General features: G+C 36.5%; 1 protein-coding gene across 1 annotated transcript in view; it reads right to left on the bottom strand.

Annotated features, from left to right (window-relative positions):
• Positions 1–835: 835 nt before the first annotated feature.
• Positions 836–16,239, bottom strand: part of SLC41A2 (solute carrier family 41 member 2) — a 58,944-nt gene continuing 43,540 nt past the window's right edge. Inside the window, exons 9-11 of the mRNA XM_055808316.1 lie at positions 13,920–14,051; positions 12,802–12,950; positions 836–2,895 (exon numbers count right to left, since the gene is read on the bottom strand). Of these exons, the coding sequence (XP_055664291.1) occupies positions 2,710–2,895; positions 12,802–12,950; positions 13,920–14,051 (467 nt within the window). The 3' untranslated portion in view covers positions 836–2,709. The remainder of the gene's footprint in view (positions 2,896–12,801; positions 12,951–13,919; positions 14,052–16,239) is intronic.

Raw genomic sequence — 16,239 nt, 5'->3', positions numbered from 1 at the left:
CATAGATTATTTACTCCTTGCTCTTCCATACGTCAAGGTTTTCTCTCCGTTACCAATGTCATACTTCTTTCCCCACTCAAAGTCCTCTCTAAACATATCTTACAGAGAGCATTCTTTTTTTTTTCTCCTCTCTTCCACCATTCCCCAAAATATCTCTTCTTCCACCTCTTCCCCAGCTCCTTTCAGTACAAGTTACATTTTTCTTCCCTTCCTGAAAAATAAGTTTGGCTGTGCCTTTTTGTTCTTTTCTCCAAGTAACTTCCTTCTGTTTGCCCCTGCCTCTCATAATGAAAGCTTGCACATCTTTCTTTCCCACAATATGGATTTTGGTCTTTTAACCATGCAATGAACTTCCCCCCTTGTGAAATATCAAATTTTCCCATCACACTTTTCTATCACTTATTGTTTCCATGCCCAGATTATTCCAGTCTGTCAGCATATTTCCCTTTGTCAAATTTCACTGAATTTGTCCTGCTTAGCACTTCTTCCTTAATTCCATGATTTAAACACTCACCCACTTGTTCATCAGACTGTACCAACAGTTGTTGATAGTTTACTGGGAAAATGTTTAAGACACTAAGGACACTGTTATGACCAAATACTACAATGCCCTCATGCATCAGATAAGAATAGATCACAAGTATCTCAAGAAATTTTAATTTTTAAGAATCTTGCATTTAATTTGAAAAGGATCTTAAAATCCATCAACTCTTATGAGAAAAGTACTTGAAATGGCGGCTTAGTTGGTTCACACGGCAGTTCTACCAGAATAAAAAAATTTACCATCTATATCTGTACAAAAAATAACCATTATTGAAAAGAAAAAATACATATATTCTATTTTAAATTATTTAATAGGAGTATTTCCCGCAATGTTACATACAAGAAACTATTTTAAATAACATTAATACAAACTAAGAAAAGTCAGAGAACCTGAAGTTAGAAAGATTTAATCTTTCTCTCACATAATAAAAGACATAATACATACAATTCATTCAAACAACTGTATTATCATAACTGTAAGAAAAAGCTTAAATAAAAGTTTTCAAATGAGGGAGCTAAAAGTCAGGCATCTAAATCCATGTGTAGGCACTGAATAGCTGGTTTAATTTTCAGAACTGCAAACACTTTTGACTTCCACAGAGTTTAAGGTGACCGACACCTATAGTAGTCCCATTAACTCTTACCCACATAATTTAATTCATCTGAGTAGGTCCATTAAATTAAAAGGGAAGATTTATATGCATAAACCACATAACTAATGTTTACAGAGTTACAACATATCCTGATACATGGTTTTAGTTGTCTAATTTAAATCTCAAAATTTAAAACTTTCAATCACAACATTTAAAATATGAGTTGTTTTTTTAATTATGCATTTAGGACATATGCTATAGTATTTAAAAACATATGGCATGAGGAACTCCCACTAGATTTTAAAACAGAGCAATTAGTACATTTTTTCAAAAATGGCAACCAGAGTCCTCATGATGAATGTATTATTCAAAATATTGAGGTATACCAATAACAGAAATCATTCAGAAGCATTTTCCTTATTGACCATATTACTTCCACAGTTTGAAAGCAGAAATCCTGTTAGAAGAGACTTCTGCTTAGAAATGGATGAAATCGATAGCTCTAGAATTTTAGAAGTTTATGTAACTTCCAAGTGCCTAAAAAAGAAATATAATCCGTTATACCCCAAGTTTTAATCAGGGCTCAGTATTTATACTCGAATCAACACCTCTAAATACTTCATTAAAATCAGGATACTGGCAATCACAACACCATTAATATCAGTTTGTTAAACATCTTTTCAGTTGCTAAATGAAAATACACTTTCCCACACAAGGAGTTTTAATCATTCACCCATTATTATCGATCAGGTCAGTGACACATTATTTGTCTTTACTAGGCTCATTATTTGTCTTTACTAGGCTCTTGTTCTAATAAATCACAACAGCAAAATAATTAGGTTGCTCTTTTTAGCACAAGGAAAATGGGCTTGGTCCTGCAGACACTTTTCAAGTGTCTAATTTTATAAATGCTGATGGTCATATTAGTACACATAAAATAAACCTTGCGACAAAGTGTTTAGACAATCAGGGTTCAAATCACCATAACACTTATTACTGATAGCAAGTCTGCAATGGTTGGAGAGCCACAGCACCGAAATTGCAAGATAGGAACGTAACATCAACTAACGTCTATGAAACTGAATTCCTCTGAGGTCTACTAACCACCTCTGTGGTAAAATGAAAATATATACCCACTTTGTTCCTGGGAGAGAAAGACAAGGCAAGCCACTGACTGGGTCTTACCCTTTTCTTTGTCACCACTGAATGAGCAATTAGAGATTGTTCTGGTTCGCAATACAGTCAAGGAACTGTTCTTTTAAAAGACCAGATCTTTTAAAAATTAAGCTTGATAAAGGATTGATCTGCCCTTCATTATGTCTACTCAGATTTCTTCAGCTAGCAGCAATCCACCTTGGTTTCAAAGTAAAGGTCTCAAGTATCCTTCTAGTTCCATCCTTTTTTTTTTTTTTAAGAAACCAACCAAACTAAAATCATTAAGGCTCTTTTATATCTGCGTCAACTTGATTTACTTATACCAAATGGAACAATCACTTTTAGGACCTTCAAGTGGAATGATTGGTCTTGTCAATATTCCAGGAAAAGTCATCGTATCTCGTATCCATTGGAACAATTAGTCTCCGACATCTCCGTCTCTGTCACCTATGAGCCACAGAAAATGAAAACCTACAGCTAATAAGGCAGTTCCAAGCAGATCTCCCAGTGCAGTAAGATAAGGGATAGAAAAACTGTCAGGATCTTTTCCTTTTTTCCAGAAATGGTGCACCATCCAGTCAGCAATCCATAACAGAGTAAACACCTACACAACATCAAACAAAATCTGGATTATTATCATATAAATTACATTGAAAGGAAGTCAACAGCCAAGATTCTTGGCTCCTTAATATGCAGCACTAATATATACAACTGCATTTGAAAAATATAAATAATTAATACAAATAAAATTCAGACTAAAACTCCCCACAACTAGAGACAGGGACACTTAGCCAACTTCTCTCAGTCAGTCACATGCACAGGTGGAAGGAACACCTCATTGACACCATTCTTCACCCAGTCCGTGCTTGAGGACTTATGAAAACGGCAAGAAAAAGCAAAAACCCCAGCCAAACATGCAAATGTACCTCTACACAAGACATCATTCTGTACAGCAAGAGCACAGGTGAGGGTTCAAGATTATTCCGAACTGACTGACGCTCCCCCAGATAAAAACACTCAACCCAGGAGTAACTCTAGTTTTCACGGGTCTAGAACTGGACCTGAATCTGACCTTTATATCACAGACGTGATATAAAGAATACTGGGTCAGATTAGGAACAGTTTCATCTGAGTTGTATGAACTGCAAAAAATGGCCTAGAAGCTACTTTTATGCCGAAATACCAGCTTCAGCCCTTCTATAGTCAGGCACACCTGCAATATATATTGTGAAATTGTCACTCCAGGCTGAATTTGTCCCAGAGTAAAAGATTTCATTCCCAACTGTGAAAGTCTGAACATTTGAGAGGTTTGATCTTAATTCCAAAGGTATGCATAATAGTTAATCCAATTTTAGAAAAGAATCTTTTTAATGTTGCACAGCTGTATCATAAGAGATTCTGCTTCAGTGGAATCATGTGGCGTGGCATGGCACAAGATGAATGGAGAAAGGACCACTAACTGAGCTTCCATTCCTTCTTGTCTCTTCTAAGGAGCTGCCTTAAGATGAAATGAACACTGTATTTTATGTATTTTTAGTTAAATCAGATCTTTAGGTAGGGTAAACTTCAGACAGTTACTACCATAATTCATTTTTTAAAAGTCTACTATGTAATTTAAAAGAATGTGCTGTATCAAAAGTAGTAAAAGGTGCAAAATTCATATTTTATTTAGTAAATGATTGATTACTGGTAGCAAAAGCGTCTTTATAAATGTATGCACTCATTTACTGAAGTACTGGTAAGATGGTTGCAAGACACTTCTCCACAAAAGAAAATACAGTAAAATGAATGTCATATAAAAAATTGCCTTGAAAGAGGTTCTCAATTAATCTTTGATTTGCAAAAGTATATGTTAATATCCTGCCTGAATTTTTAATTTAAAAAAAAAAAAAGGGAGGAGTATTTGCTTAATGAAAAATGCATGGTTTGTTTATATAAACATATCTCTGAAAGGGGAACTCTGTAGTCTAAGCTAATTATGCAAGTCCTAGGTGTGCTGACTGGAATCCAAACAAATATATTTAAAACAGATGTTTTCTTTGGAAGACTATCAGATTCTCTGAGTCGGCTCCTTCTTCTAACAGAGACAAAAAGAGGCCTGTTTATAAAAGATCCTGCACGTTAACATCTCCTACAGGATATGCACTGAAAACTCTGTAGTGCCCCATATCAACAATAGTTATGCATACTCTATTAAAAGATGAGAGCATTCGTTCAAAGAATTTATAATCCATTTATATAACACAACCAATTAGACATAACAGACACAGTCCAATTTAAAAGAGAGTACCCACTTTTAGCTCTTAAAAATCATGACATGAAAACCTTTAATTTTTCTGTGTATTTTCTACCCTAAAATAACTGGCATAGACTACCATGAAAAATGGGTAGTTCGGAAATTAAATTTTGTCAATCTTTCCAAATAATTATTTGTGCTATATTAGCTTACGGGTGCATAACACATAATGCAGATTATAACAAACCTGGCTTCTGGAAGTAATAGGAAAAAAGTTATAGCATATTATATTACCTGATGCTTATAACAGCGTGTGAAGGCCATTGGGACACAATGCTTACAGAATAGGTTATGAGACTGCAGACCACCAGCCTTTATTTTGGTGAAGGAATAATGCTATCATCATGCATTTGCACAGCTAGAAACTCACTAACATTTACAAATTATACAGATCAGTCTTTGGAAATGGTTACAGTATTTAACTACAGTAGTTGTTGTTGCAAGATAGAAGTCCACCAATGTGACTTAAATCTTCAATGAGATTTTGCTCCTTATCATTGTTAAGAGGGGCAATCAAAGTCATCAATCAACTTATTGGGGGGGCAGGGGGGAGGGAAGCATAAGCCCTATGAGTTTGCTGAATTTTTGACAGCAAGACAGTCCTTGTATTTAAAATGATAAGAGAAGTCACTCATAAAGATCTGACAGATTAAAAACAAAAACAAACAAAAAACAACAAAACCCCCCTGAAAACTCATACAAAAGACATTAAGAGACTTGTTACTTTAGTGGCACAACACTTCACATTTTCTGGGATTTATCAGTGACTTATATTTATTTCAGCAAAATGGTGCAAATGGTGTAGCAGTACAAATACCGTGTAGTTTGGTGTGCACACATGCTATGAAGAAGAAAGCCTTCCTACTTCAAATTGAAAACCAGCTGGTTTTGAGGGGAAAAATAACGGGATCAACATTACAGCAAAGCCTAACAAGACAGTATAAAAATCACCTCTTCAGCATAAAATGCTGGAGAAAAGTGATAAGAAAAACTTGTAAATATATGCAGAACTGTTCAAGATGTAAGGTAGTATTTTAACATTATTTAATACACAGAGAAAAAGAACAATTAAGTTTGGTCTGCAAAAAAGGAGATGAGTAGTAGTAGAATTATGAAACAGAGCCCTAGGAATTCCTTCAGACTGCAATAATAAAATAACTGCAAGGTTTAAGAAAGGTAAAAAATAACTAAATATCTATATACATAAAAAGATCTGTCTAAGAAAAGGGAGACACTATAGTGACTTATAAGAAAAAAAAAGCCCAGAGCCAGCATTGCAAAAATACACGCAAAATCCCAGATGTTTTGAAATTTTAAAAGGAAGATCATGCTACATTATTACTCTTCTGTAAAAAAATTATATCAAAATTGAGGAAAATGAAACTACAGACATCATCAGTTTTAGACTCTATTTTTGAAATGACCTATCAGTCACATTGTCAAAAAAGGTCCTCAGAAGACAGAAGCAGCAGAATATAGCAATGAGAGAAAGGGAGGGAGGGAAAGAGCAAGAGTGAAGTCTTTATCAAAGCTTAATGATGAAGAAGCTGAAAATAAGGAGTGTAAGTACACATCTAATTTTGTATAACAAAGGGGCAGAAATAGAGTGATTCTTGCTATTGAACTTTCTGATGAAAATTATGAATATCAGATTGAAACTGAAATTGAATATGAATGCTTAAATAAGAGTGAGCCTCACTATTTAAAGCTCAATCTTATGATTGCAAGACTAGAAATAGGAACATTATACCCTACAGAGAAGGTTTTTTCCTTTGTTAATGGGCACAAAATTTACTTTCATTCTTTGCAGGTCTCTAGATACAAATAAGAATTTACTTAAGAAAAGTTATTTTTGATCTTTTGCATGTAGTAGGGTCTTCTAAAAGCTATCTGCATTTTCTCATGTAATTAATTCCTCATTATTTCTGAAATAGAAAAAAAAAATGAAACCCTATTATTTTAAATAAAAACACATACCTATCTCCAAACATTATTAATACTGTTGAAGCTTCCTGCAGCCTAATGGATATGTTGCAGGATCCTATAATATTTTTATTGTTTCTTTCATCTGGGATGACCATATTTCATCAGTGAATGCAAGTCAAGTTCACAGAGATTGAGAAGTATAACATTGAAATGCATATTGGTGAAGATGATTTGAATCTTTCATGACTATATTAGTTTGTACATTAGTTGCTGTGATTAGTGAATTCCAACACCAAACTGGAAAAAAAGTTTAAGTTACATATTTGCATATGATTTTTCACATGGGCATTATCAAAATTCAACTATCAATTTAGTATGTAGAACCAAGACCTAATGTCCATTCAAATATATTTTAATTCTGCTTTACTCTCAACCTTACATTGACTCAAAATTCACCTGTAATGTAACTATGGCAAGATCTGGTAATTAATGCATAAGAACTCTTAGAAATCTATGAAATTCAAAGGTAGGTTTATTGATTTTTTAATTATAAGTGAACCCCCTCAATCAAGGATCTCTAAAGACTACTGCGTCCTGACTCTGACATCATTCTCACCAGATTTATGGTTTACATCTTCTAGTGGTTTTGACCCTTCATTAGAGTTAATTTTTTAATTATATATTACATTTCTCAGGTTTTAAATGGCTTTTGATGTCATCATGTGAAGCTAAGTAGTGGCTGTAAAACGCTCATCATAGAACTACACTGAACTTAACTTGCTGAATTTCCATTGTCTACAGCCAGAATTCTGTAGTCAGGGAAAAGAGTAGGGTCTACATATATTTTGCAAAAGAAATTTTTCTCTACTGTCTTCTCAGGCAGCATATCTGGCGTGAAACATGTCCAAGGGAAACAAGTCACTATTTCCTGCACACATACAGAAATTTCCTTCCATGTCTGGCAGCAGAGAAACCACTGAAGAGCAAGTTCGTTCTTGCTGCTGTTGTGACACTAGCTACACTGCGGTACCCAGACAGCATGGCATACATTTGTGTAAGATGAAAACCTCATCTAAGTAGAAAAAGAGGATACCATTTTAATTGAAGTTGTTTCTAAATCCATTTGACTATATTTATATAATTTTGAGGGAAAGAACCTTTTTTTTTTATTCTACAGTTTCAACCCAAATTCCTGAGACTGTCTTGATTTCTTTGTACCCTTGCCAGACCCCCCGGCTGGCCAGGACAGTCCTAACGGCAGGCGGTTTGTCAGCTGTCTGAGTGAGGAGTCCAGCCCAGACCTCTGAGCGCTCAGGTATGCTCAGCCTGCACTAGCTGTAGCACATCTCACTGTGTCACGCTACAGACATGAACACTTGAAGTTCAGCCTTCTGGAGGCAAAAATCACCCCTGCTAATGACTGGGCAGGAGCCAGATTTCTACCACAGACAGCAGCATGCCTGGAAGTGAAAGGGCGGTTGGGACCCACATTCAGACCCCAATGAATCTGGCAAATCTGCTTCTCGTGCTGCAATGAGAAAATACTGAACATGCGGAACTGTCCAGGTTTGTACCTTAGTTTCCATATTACCTTGAATGATTTAGTCTTTTTAGCAGTTATATGCTCTACACTTCGGAAGTAACCTTTCCTATTAGAAAAAGCAGTACTTAAAATGCATCAATATTTTCTCAATAAACACAACCTTCCTCATCTCTCTATAATGTACAGTATACCTCATGAGTTATTTTTCCACATCCAAGAGGCCCACACCATCGTTAGAACCCTCACGCTAGTGAGAAATCCAAGACGATTTTGAAGTGAGCAGGAAGTCATTACGGGCAGTGCCGAATTCTTGGCTGTCTATCGTCCCCAGACAGCCCTGAAGCACTGCCGGTTACTTCATAGCAGAAGGACATCTGACCTTCGTCAGATAAGGACTGCATTTTGGAATTACTTATTTGCTTGGTAATAGCTCTGGGAATCTCCTATTGTTTGTTTATTCCCCAAGTCTTTAATGTAACTGTGTGCTCAGATTTGGTTAGGAGGTGTGAAAATTCCTCAGAGGGCATTTCACTGGCTCCGCGAGAGCGTGCAGAACAGAGGCCACCTTTGAACGCTCAGAGCTCTGCCAGGACTGATGGCTTGGGAGTTCCATTCTGCTCTCATTCTACTGCAGGCTGACAAGACAGAAGATGAAACTTTGCTCTCAGTACATAGCCTCACACAGTTAAAAATTACTTGTGCCGTTGTGAGGTATAAGAGGCATTTCAATTAAATGTTTTTTCAATTGTTGGTCAAATGCCAGGTTGTAACTGCATGTAGCATAGTGGTAGGTGCTTGCGTGTGACTTGGTTTTGTAAAATTGTCAAGAAAAGAGTACTCGTCTTAAATAGAGGCCAGTCACCAAGTCCAAAACACATTTAAAAGTCAATATATTGGTTTTCACTAATGCACACTGGCTTGCCCAGATACTGTACACTGCATTATGTGAAGTACCCTGCATACTTACAGGGTACACCTTCCCCATAATATTCTTTTTTTTTTTGTATTTTCCTTTGTATTTTCCCCTGCTGCTGCCGTTCATAAATGCAGAACAGACTCTTCACTACAGAGCTAATTCAGACCTTTTGAGCTCAAGCCTAAAAGTTCTAGTTGAATGCAAATTAATATAAATATTTCTGCTCTCTTCCCCACCTTTATGAAAATAGAACTGTGAAATCTTAGCTCCACTAAAGTTAAAGGGAGTACAGCCTTGAATTTCAATAGAACCAATTTATAACCTTCATTGAAGAACACTTCAAGATTATGTATTTATTTAAGGAACAGAAACAATTGTACTATTAAAGGTAGGAAAATTAAAATCAAAGAAAAGAAAATGCTTTCTGGGTTTTCTTAAGCCTAGAAATCCACAACTGTTTTGTTCACAGAGAATCAGAGAGAATGCAGATTATAATACTGGCTACTCATATAAAATATCTTAATTTAATGATTTTTAGAAATGACATATTCAGTGAAAGTGTACTTTGTTTTACCACATAGTGTATTTTTGGTCAATAATAACTAAATCATACTATTGCTAATATACAGCATGTCATATTAATTACTTATTTCCCATAAATATTTTGATGAAATGAGATGTTGGGGAGATAATATCTAAGAACAGGTAGGGAGAAGAGTGGAAAGAAGCTAGAAGGCATGGGTGGTGAAAAAACAAAATCAAACAATAAAAGTAGCAGAACTGGATGAAAATGAAATTATCTGATTGGAACTTCAATAATACTGCATAGAGTTTGCAATACAAATTAATTCCGTTTTATCCCTTTGGAAAGAAGAATGTTGAAGTTTACAGGCAATATGAAAAAGTCTTGTTAAAATGCCAAATAGAATTCACACATATGTTACAAATTTACTTTAGAGATAATGTGGAATAGCATAAACTTACAAAAGAAGACAGAAATAAAAAATTAATAATTAAAGTTTTTGTATTAACATTTCCTTGATTTTTTTCAGCTTACTATAACATTCCAGTTCTACTTTTGCCATTTCTTTAACCACTTCCTCTCCATTTTAAACAAACACAGAGCTGGACAATCAGAGATAATAAAGAGATCTTGAAGTTAATTAACAATCTCAATCAGAATGTAAATAACAAGCTCAATGTAAGTAAGGAACTGGAAAGGGCAAAGCAGTGATATTAAATCTCCTCAAACACAGGACTGACCATAATTAACTCTCATCTTTGGGAATCACTATGTACTATTAAATTATCAGCTATCACCTCAAACATAAAAGATGCCGCCTGAAAGCAGGCTTGTAATTTTTGACATCCATTTTCATATGCCTTCCATTCAAAGTGAAAATAAATGCGAAGCCCAATATAATGTAAAAAAGGTCTAGAATGCAGATCTCTCACTGCTCAAGACTGTTAATGGATTTGGTTTGTTCATAACTGAAATGACAATTAGCTGTGAGGTTTTTCAGTTTTACAGAACTGGAAAAGCTCTCATTGGGACAAAAATATAAAATAATAGAAGTAATAGGAAAAAAATCAGATCAGTAGATGTCAGCTTATGCCAAAAGAAATGGCAGCTTGAAAATTGTTCTTTATTACATCCAGGTGCATAGATGATGTCACTGAAAAAAGGGAAGAGGAATGAGTGCAAATATCTAAGTGTTTTCCTTGAAAAAGGAGAAACTTAAAAGCACACAGCTGCAGTAGGGAAGTGCGTCAGACTGACACGTAAATAAAATACGTTCAAGATTTAAGGGTTAAAGCAAGAATTGTAACCCTGAAAATTTTAAATCTGCTCTAATTAGAGGTAGCCAAAACTACAATAATCACTACTAGAAATTTGCCAGAATAATTAAAATGGGGAAAAGAATCCATTAAATATTTTAGAAGGTGTTAAAAACCAGGGGGTTCCAAATTGTAAATCTGTCAAGACCCATGAGAAGTTATAGTGCACAATACAGTTACTGAGTTTTAAAGTAAATACATCTCAAACAGCCTGTTATGGCTAAAGACAGAAGGAGAAGTAATCTATAAAAGGGAGCAGGGGAAAAAGAAAAAAAGCTGTATGTCTGCTTTCTAGGTGAAAAAACCCAAGAAAATCAGGTGTGGCCTTATGGACTATAATGGAGATGCACTACTGCAAAACTGAGCAATCAGACCTTGCATTTATAAAAACCAACTTTACAGATGTATATGTGCCAATGCTGGGTCTGAATTACTGCGTCATCTGAAAATCCTACTCTAACGCCTTAACTTGGTTTTCAGGTGAACTTCTGCATTCACACATCTTACCCTATCCTTTGCTGCTGAAGGAAAGGTTGGATCCCTAAACATATTATGATTGCAGCTCTGTGAGCATGAGGACTGTATGGCTTTCATATGGATTTATGAATTCATGCTGATTCCCATGTGAAATCTCTGAAACGCAATAATGGCTGAAATCACACTGCAGTCTTACCTTCAGCAGAGGCATTAACTCTTTCCCCAACCTGGTTTTGTTAAGTTTATAGGAACTGAGAATCACTGAGAGAGCTGAGACTTAGAAAAACTTGACTGAAATGGGCTAAAGGATTCAAAAGTTATTAGAAAGGACAGCCAGCCAGCCAGCACGGAGTGAAGGAATAGCATCATTTCCTCAGGTAAACACATCATAAAAGAAGCGACAAGGACGGAAACTAGCAATATTATGTAAGAGGAAAATGAAAAGTAATTTATAACTTTTAGTATGACATTCTCACTTGCAAAGGTCGTAATGTTATGGGTTATATTCTACCAAAAAAGCATAGAATTCTCATATGGAATTAAAATAGTAGCAGTTTTTGAAACCCATCTTTATCGAAATAGTACTGTGATAAACACAGAAACACAATTTAGAACATTTAAAATCACAATTTTAATTAAGGATTAACTGATGATAATGTTGTTTGTATTTTAAAACTAAATTGGTCACATTTTGAGAAGCAGTATGTATTATTAACTTATGGATATTTCAACTGTATTTTTGTCGTGTCACATGAACGGTCAAATTTTCTTCTTAAGGTACAATGAAACATCATAATTAATTCAGCCAGATTTTAGGTAAAAATCAGCAGTGGATTTTTAAAAAAATATATATTTTTGTATTATTGATTTCTCTAAGTAAAATTATATCACCGTGAGACATTTCTATTTCAAATGGCATCTTTCAAGAGCTGCCCTTGCTGGGTATGAACAGGCCACTAGGTAAGATCAGCCAAAACAATGTTTGACAATTAATGCAATTCCAATTTCTTGTACAATGATGGCTGTCAGACTAATTTCAATTTTAATAAATATTAAGAATGCACCAAGAAAGCCATAACATTCTCATCTACTGCATATTTGACTATGTTAAATAAAAGAGTAACGTGAACCACTTCATGAGGGTTCTTTCAGAGTTTCCCTTGATCTGTTCATTATTCATAAATGTTACTTTTCCTTCTCTCCATCTCCCCTCTAGCTGACTAAAATGAAGGGGGTTTTAGATGCAATGGTTCCAAGAAGCACATGAAAGAGAAAGTACAAGATGCATAACTGGGAAATAGTGCAGTCAAGTGTCTTCTGAAAAGCACCCGATATAGATACACCTGTGTAAGCTGTATATAGGTGGAGATAATTAGTTACTTCAAAACTGTACTGAAAGCTTGTATTAACCCATATTTTCTTGTACTATTAATGAGATTTCAGAAATCAGGTAAAATACAATTTTCTTCAAGAACTTAATTTTATACAAGCATTTTTAAGTACTTGTTCTTACCTGTAGCAGAGCTGCAAACAAATATACTGCTATAAAGATTGGAGTTAAAGAAGTGTGGCCGCTTTTCATTAAGTGGATAGTGTACAAGAAAATCAGGTGTCCAGGAATCACCAAAAGAAGCAGAACTTGGGCTGATTTGTTATTTACTCCTACAATAAAAAAAAATCCAAATTTCTGTTAAGCTCTTCTATTATTATATCAGATTTTTACTAGTTTCAATATAAAAAGCAGCTTTGGAATCTCACAGCATTGACTATTGTGGAACAGCAGGCATTATTTTCTGCTAAAAGCCTCCTCAAGGATTTTCACAGGTGGGGGAAAAAGCCACCTCTAGCGTCTGCCAGAAATGTTAAGCAGGGCCCTTCCAGAAGAAGGTGCAAACTGCTTTCATTCTGTACTCGTGTAATACCATCTACTTTTTTTGGAGCTGAAGTGACCTCCTAAGACTTCCTCGGAAAGAGAGTGTTTTGGACACCATATTCAAGACATCCTCAAAAGTATCTTGCATTTCTAAAATGTAATCCCACATTTACCACTTTCTCATCTGTTCCAATTCATACATAAATATGAAAGTGTAATACGTGCTGTTGACACATCACATTTCACCACAGTTACTATGTTATTAGGAAAGGAGGCAATACAGGGGAGGAACAAGCTGTGGAGCAAGAATTTAGAAAGAAAATGGCAAATGGGAAATGGAAATCAGGGACTTGGCTTAGTGATAACGTTAGCTATAAAGTTTTGTCCTAACAGCAGATTGCTTTGAACTTCTGAAGTTAAACGACAAAGGTTAGAAGCAGGTAAACAAGCTAAGGAAAAATGAAGGTTGAAATCCTTCCGAGTGGCTATCACAGTGTCCTGCCTCACCAGTCCCTGCCTTCAACCCTTGCCAGGGTTACACCTTTCTCTGTGTTTCCCTCTACGCATCACCTCCTGCATGGAGTTCCTTGTGATTCTCACAGGCAAACAGCTGCAGACAGAGGAAACCGCCAAACCTCTGTTGCCTTTGAATTGCATACAAGTTCAGTTTGTTGCTGTTTCTCACTGCTGGTACAGTCTGGCATACAAGGGGGGGAAAGAGAAGACATGAGACAGCAGTTTTAACAACTAATACACACCTGTACCATAATAGGTTCTGCATGGATAATAGCAACCCTTGGCTTCTTCTGGCAGCTCTCCAGGAATGCTATGTAAGTGGAGGTAGGTAGAAATTCTGCTAGCTTGAATAGCTACTAGATTACCACCAATACCTGAAATACAAAACAGAACAGGTGGTAAATTTTCAACTATTTTTTTCTCTAGTAGGCCACATTTTTGCAAATTTATCAACTTCCTTTGTTTACCACAGTCCTCTACACACAAAAGTCAAAAAGAGAAACATCTTTAGAATGTATATAAGTTATAGCAGATTAACACCAAGCGTTAAAATAAGTCAAAAAACTTGGGCTATAATTTGGTGTATCACTGGATATTTGGAATATCTAAACTGGAAATCTGGATATTCGGAGATCGGTTTTAATTCATGGTAAGTGCGAAAGATTCCTCCAAAAGGTTCGATCTGATGCGTTCTCACAGGTGAAATCCCTTCTATTGCTCCCTTTTTTTTGGAAATCCCTCTTGGATCAACAGAAGTACTACATAGTTGTGCTGTTGCTGGATTACCTTCCTAGGTCGGTATTGCTGGCAAGTATACATAGCATAAAGCAGATGCACTCACCACCACAAGCACAAATGCAGATTTCACACACAGAATTATAGGGCTGGAGAAGACTTCAAGAGTTAATCTATTCGTTCACGTTTGTCACAGAGCAGAATTAACTATAATCTTCTGCCATTCATAATTCAGGGTGAAAGGACAAGACAAGTGTCTGAATGATTTTAAAAAGAATGGTAGTGATGAAGATTGTTTTCTCCATGACAACTGTTGGTATACTTCCCATTAGAAAAGAGATTTCAGTGAAACCAATCACCCTAGGATGTGAAGTGGCTGGCATTGTTACAAAGTCACTGTCAATACTCATGGAGATCAGGAGATATCCCTGATGACTGGAAGAGGGCAAATGTCACACCCATCTTCAGCAAGGCACTGGACAGTTTCCCACAGCTTCCTCCTAGACAAATCAGCAAGTTACAGCCTGGATGGGTAGTCTGTGAGGTGGGTAGGAAATTAGCTAACAGGTCACACTCACAGGTAGGTGATCAATGGTTTCTAGAGGAGGCTGGCAGCTTGTCACAAGTGGGGTCCCCCAGGGATTGACAGTGGGCCCCACACTGTTCAACTTAGTTCATAAATCACCTGGATGATGGGACTGAAAGCACCCTCACCACCGAGTAGTGAGATGGACACATCAGGAGAGCCATCTTACAGAGAGACCTGGACAGGCTGGAAGACTATGAAATTTAACAAAGACAAGTGTTAAGTCCTGCACCTGGGACAACATAACCAAAGAGCCCAGACCAGGCTAGGATCTGCAATGCCGGGGAGCACCTTACCGAAAGGGTAAGGCGGAAGAGATGAACATGAATTAGCAGTGCACTGCTGAAGTAACAAAGGCAAACGGGGGGCATTACTAACAGAGAGAGAGATGAGATCATCCCACTCAGCACTTGTCAGGCTACACCTGGAGCACTGTGACCAGTTCTGGTCCCCACAATTCAAGAAAGATGTGCACAGACTGGAGAAGGTCAGAAGGAGGGCCATGAAGATGATCAAAGGACTGGAGAACCTGCTCTATAAGGAAAGACTGAAAGAATTAGGTCTTTTCTCCCTGGAGAAAAGTATGGGGGAGACCTCATCACAGTTTTCCAGTACTTAAAGGGCAGCTACAAAGAGGAAAGAGGCTCTCTTTTCACAAAGAGCCACACAGAGAGGACAAGGGGCAATGGGTGCAAGTTGCACCAGAAGAGCTTTCATCTCAATATTAGAAAAAAAAATTTACAGCGAGAATAATCATTCACTGGAATAACTACCCCAGGGAGGTGATGGAATCCCCTTCAATGGAGGTTTCCAAGATGTGACTGGACAGGGTGCTAGATAATCTCATTATCCTTTCCCACAAAAAGTCAGACCACATGAGCTTTCAGGCTTCCTTCCAACCTAGACTGTTCTATGAATTTTTACATCAATGAATAGAAAACTTAATCAACTTGTTATATCTATGTTACAGAATGCAGTGGCACTAGCATAAAATCCTGCTGTTGTTATTACACCCCAGAGCTGTCTACTTGCATATCAAGCACATGCTTACATACACACACACGCAGATGCTTTATACAGCAGTGGGTTGCTTGGAGAAGATATGATTAGGCAGAAGTAATGCAGATCTTGTCCCCAGTTGAGAAGGACAAAGCCCTTGTTTATTGTAGTTGAACTGATTTGTTTATCTGATGCTTAGTGCTTTCTTTGGTTGCAGAACAAATACCTGCAGCCACCAGAAG

Source organism: Falco peregrinus, chromosome 6 (genome assembly GCF_023634155.1).
Source record: "Falco peregrinus isolate bFalPer1 chromosome 6, bFalPer1.pri, whole genome shotgun sequence".
Taxonomy (NCBI): Eukaryota; Metazoa; Chordata; class Aves; order Falconiformes; family Falconidae; genus Falco; species Falco peregrinus.
Note: the sequence above shows the minus strand (reverse complement) of the source record. Positions and strands in the feature narration are given on the sequence as shown.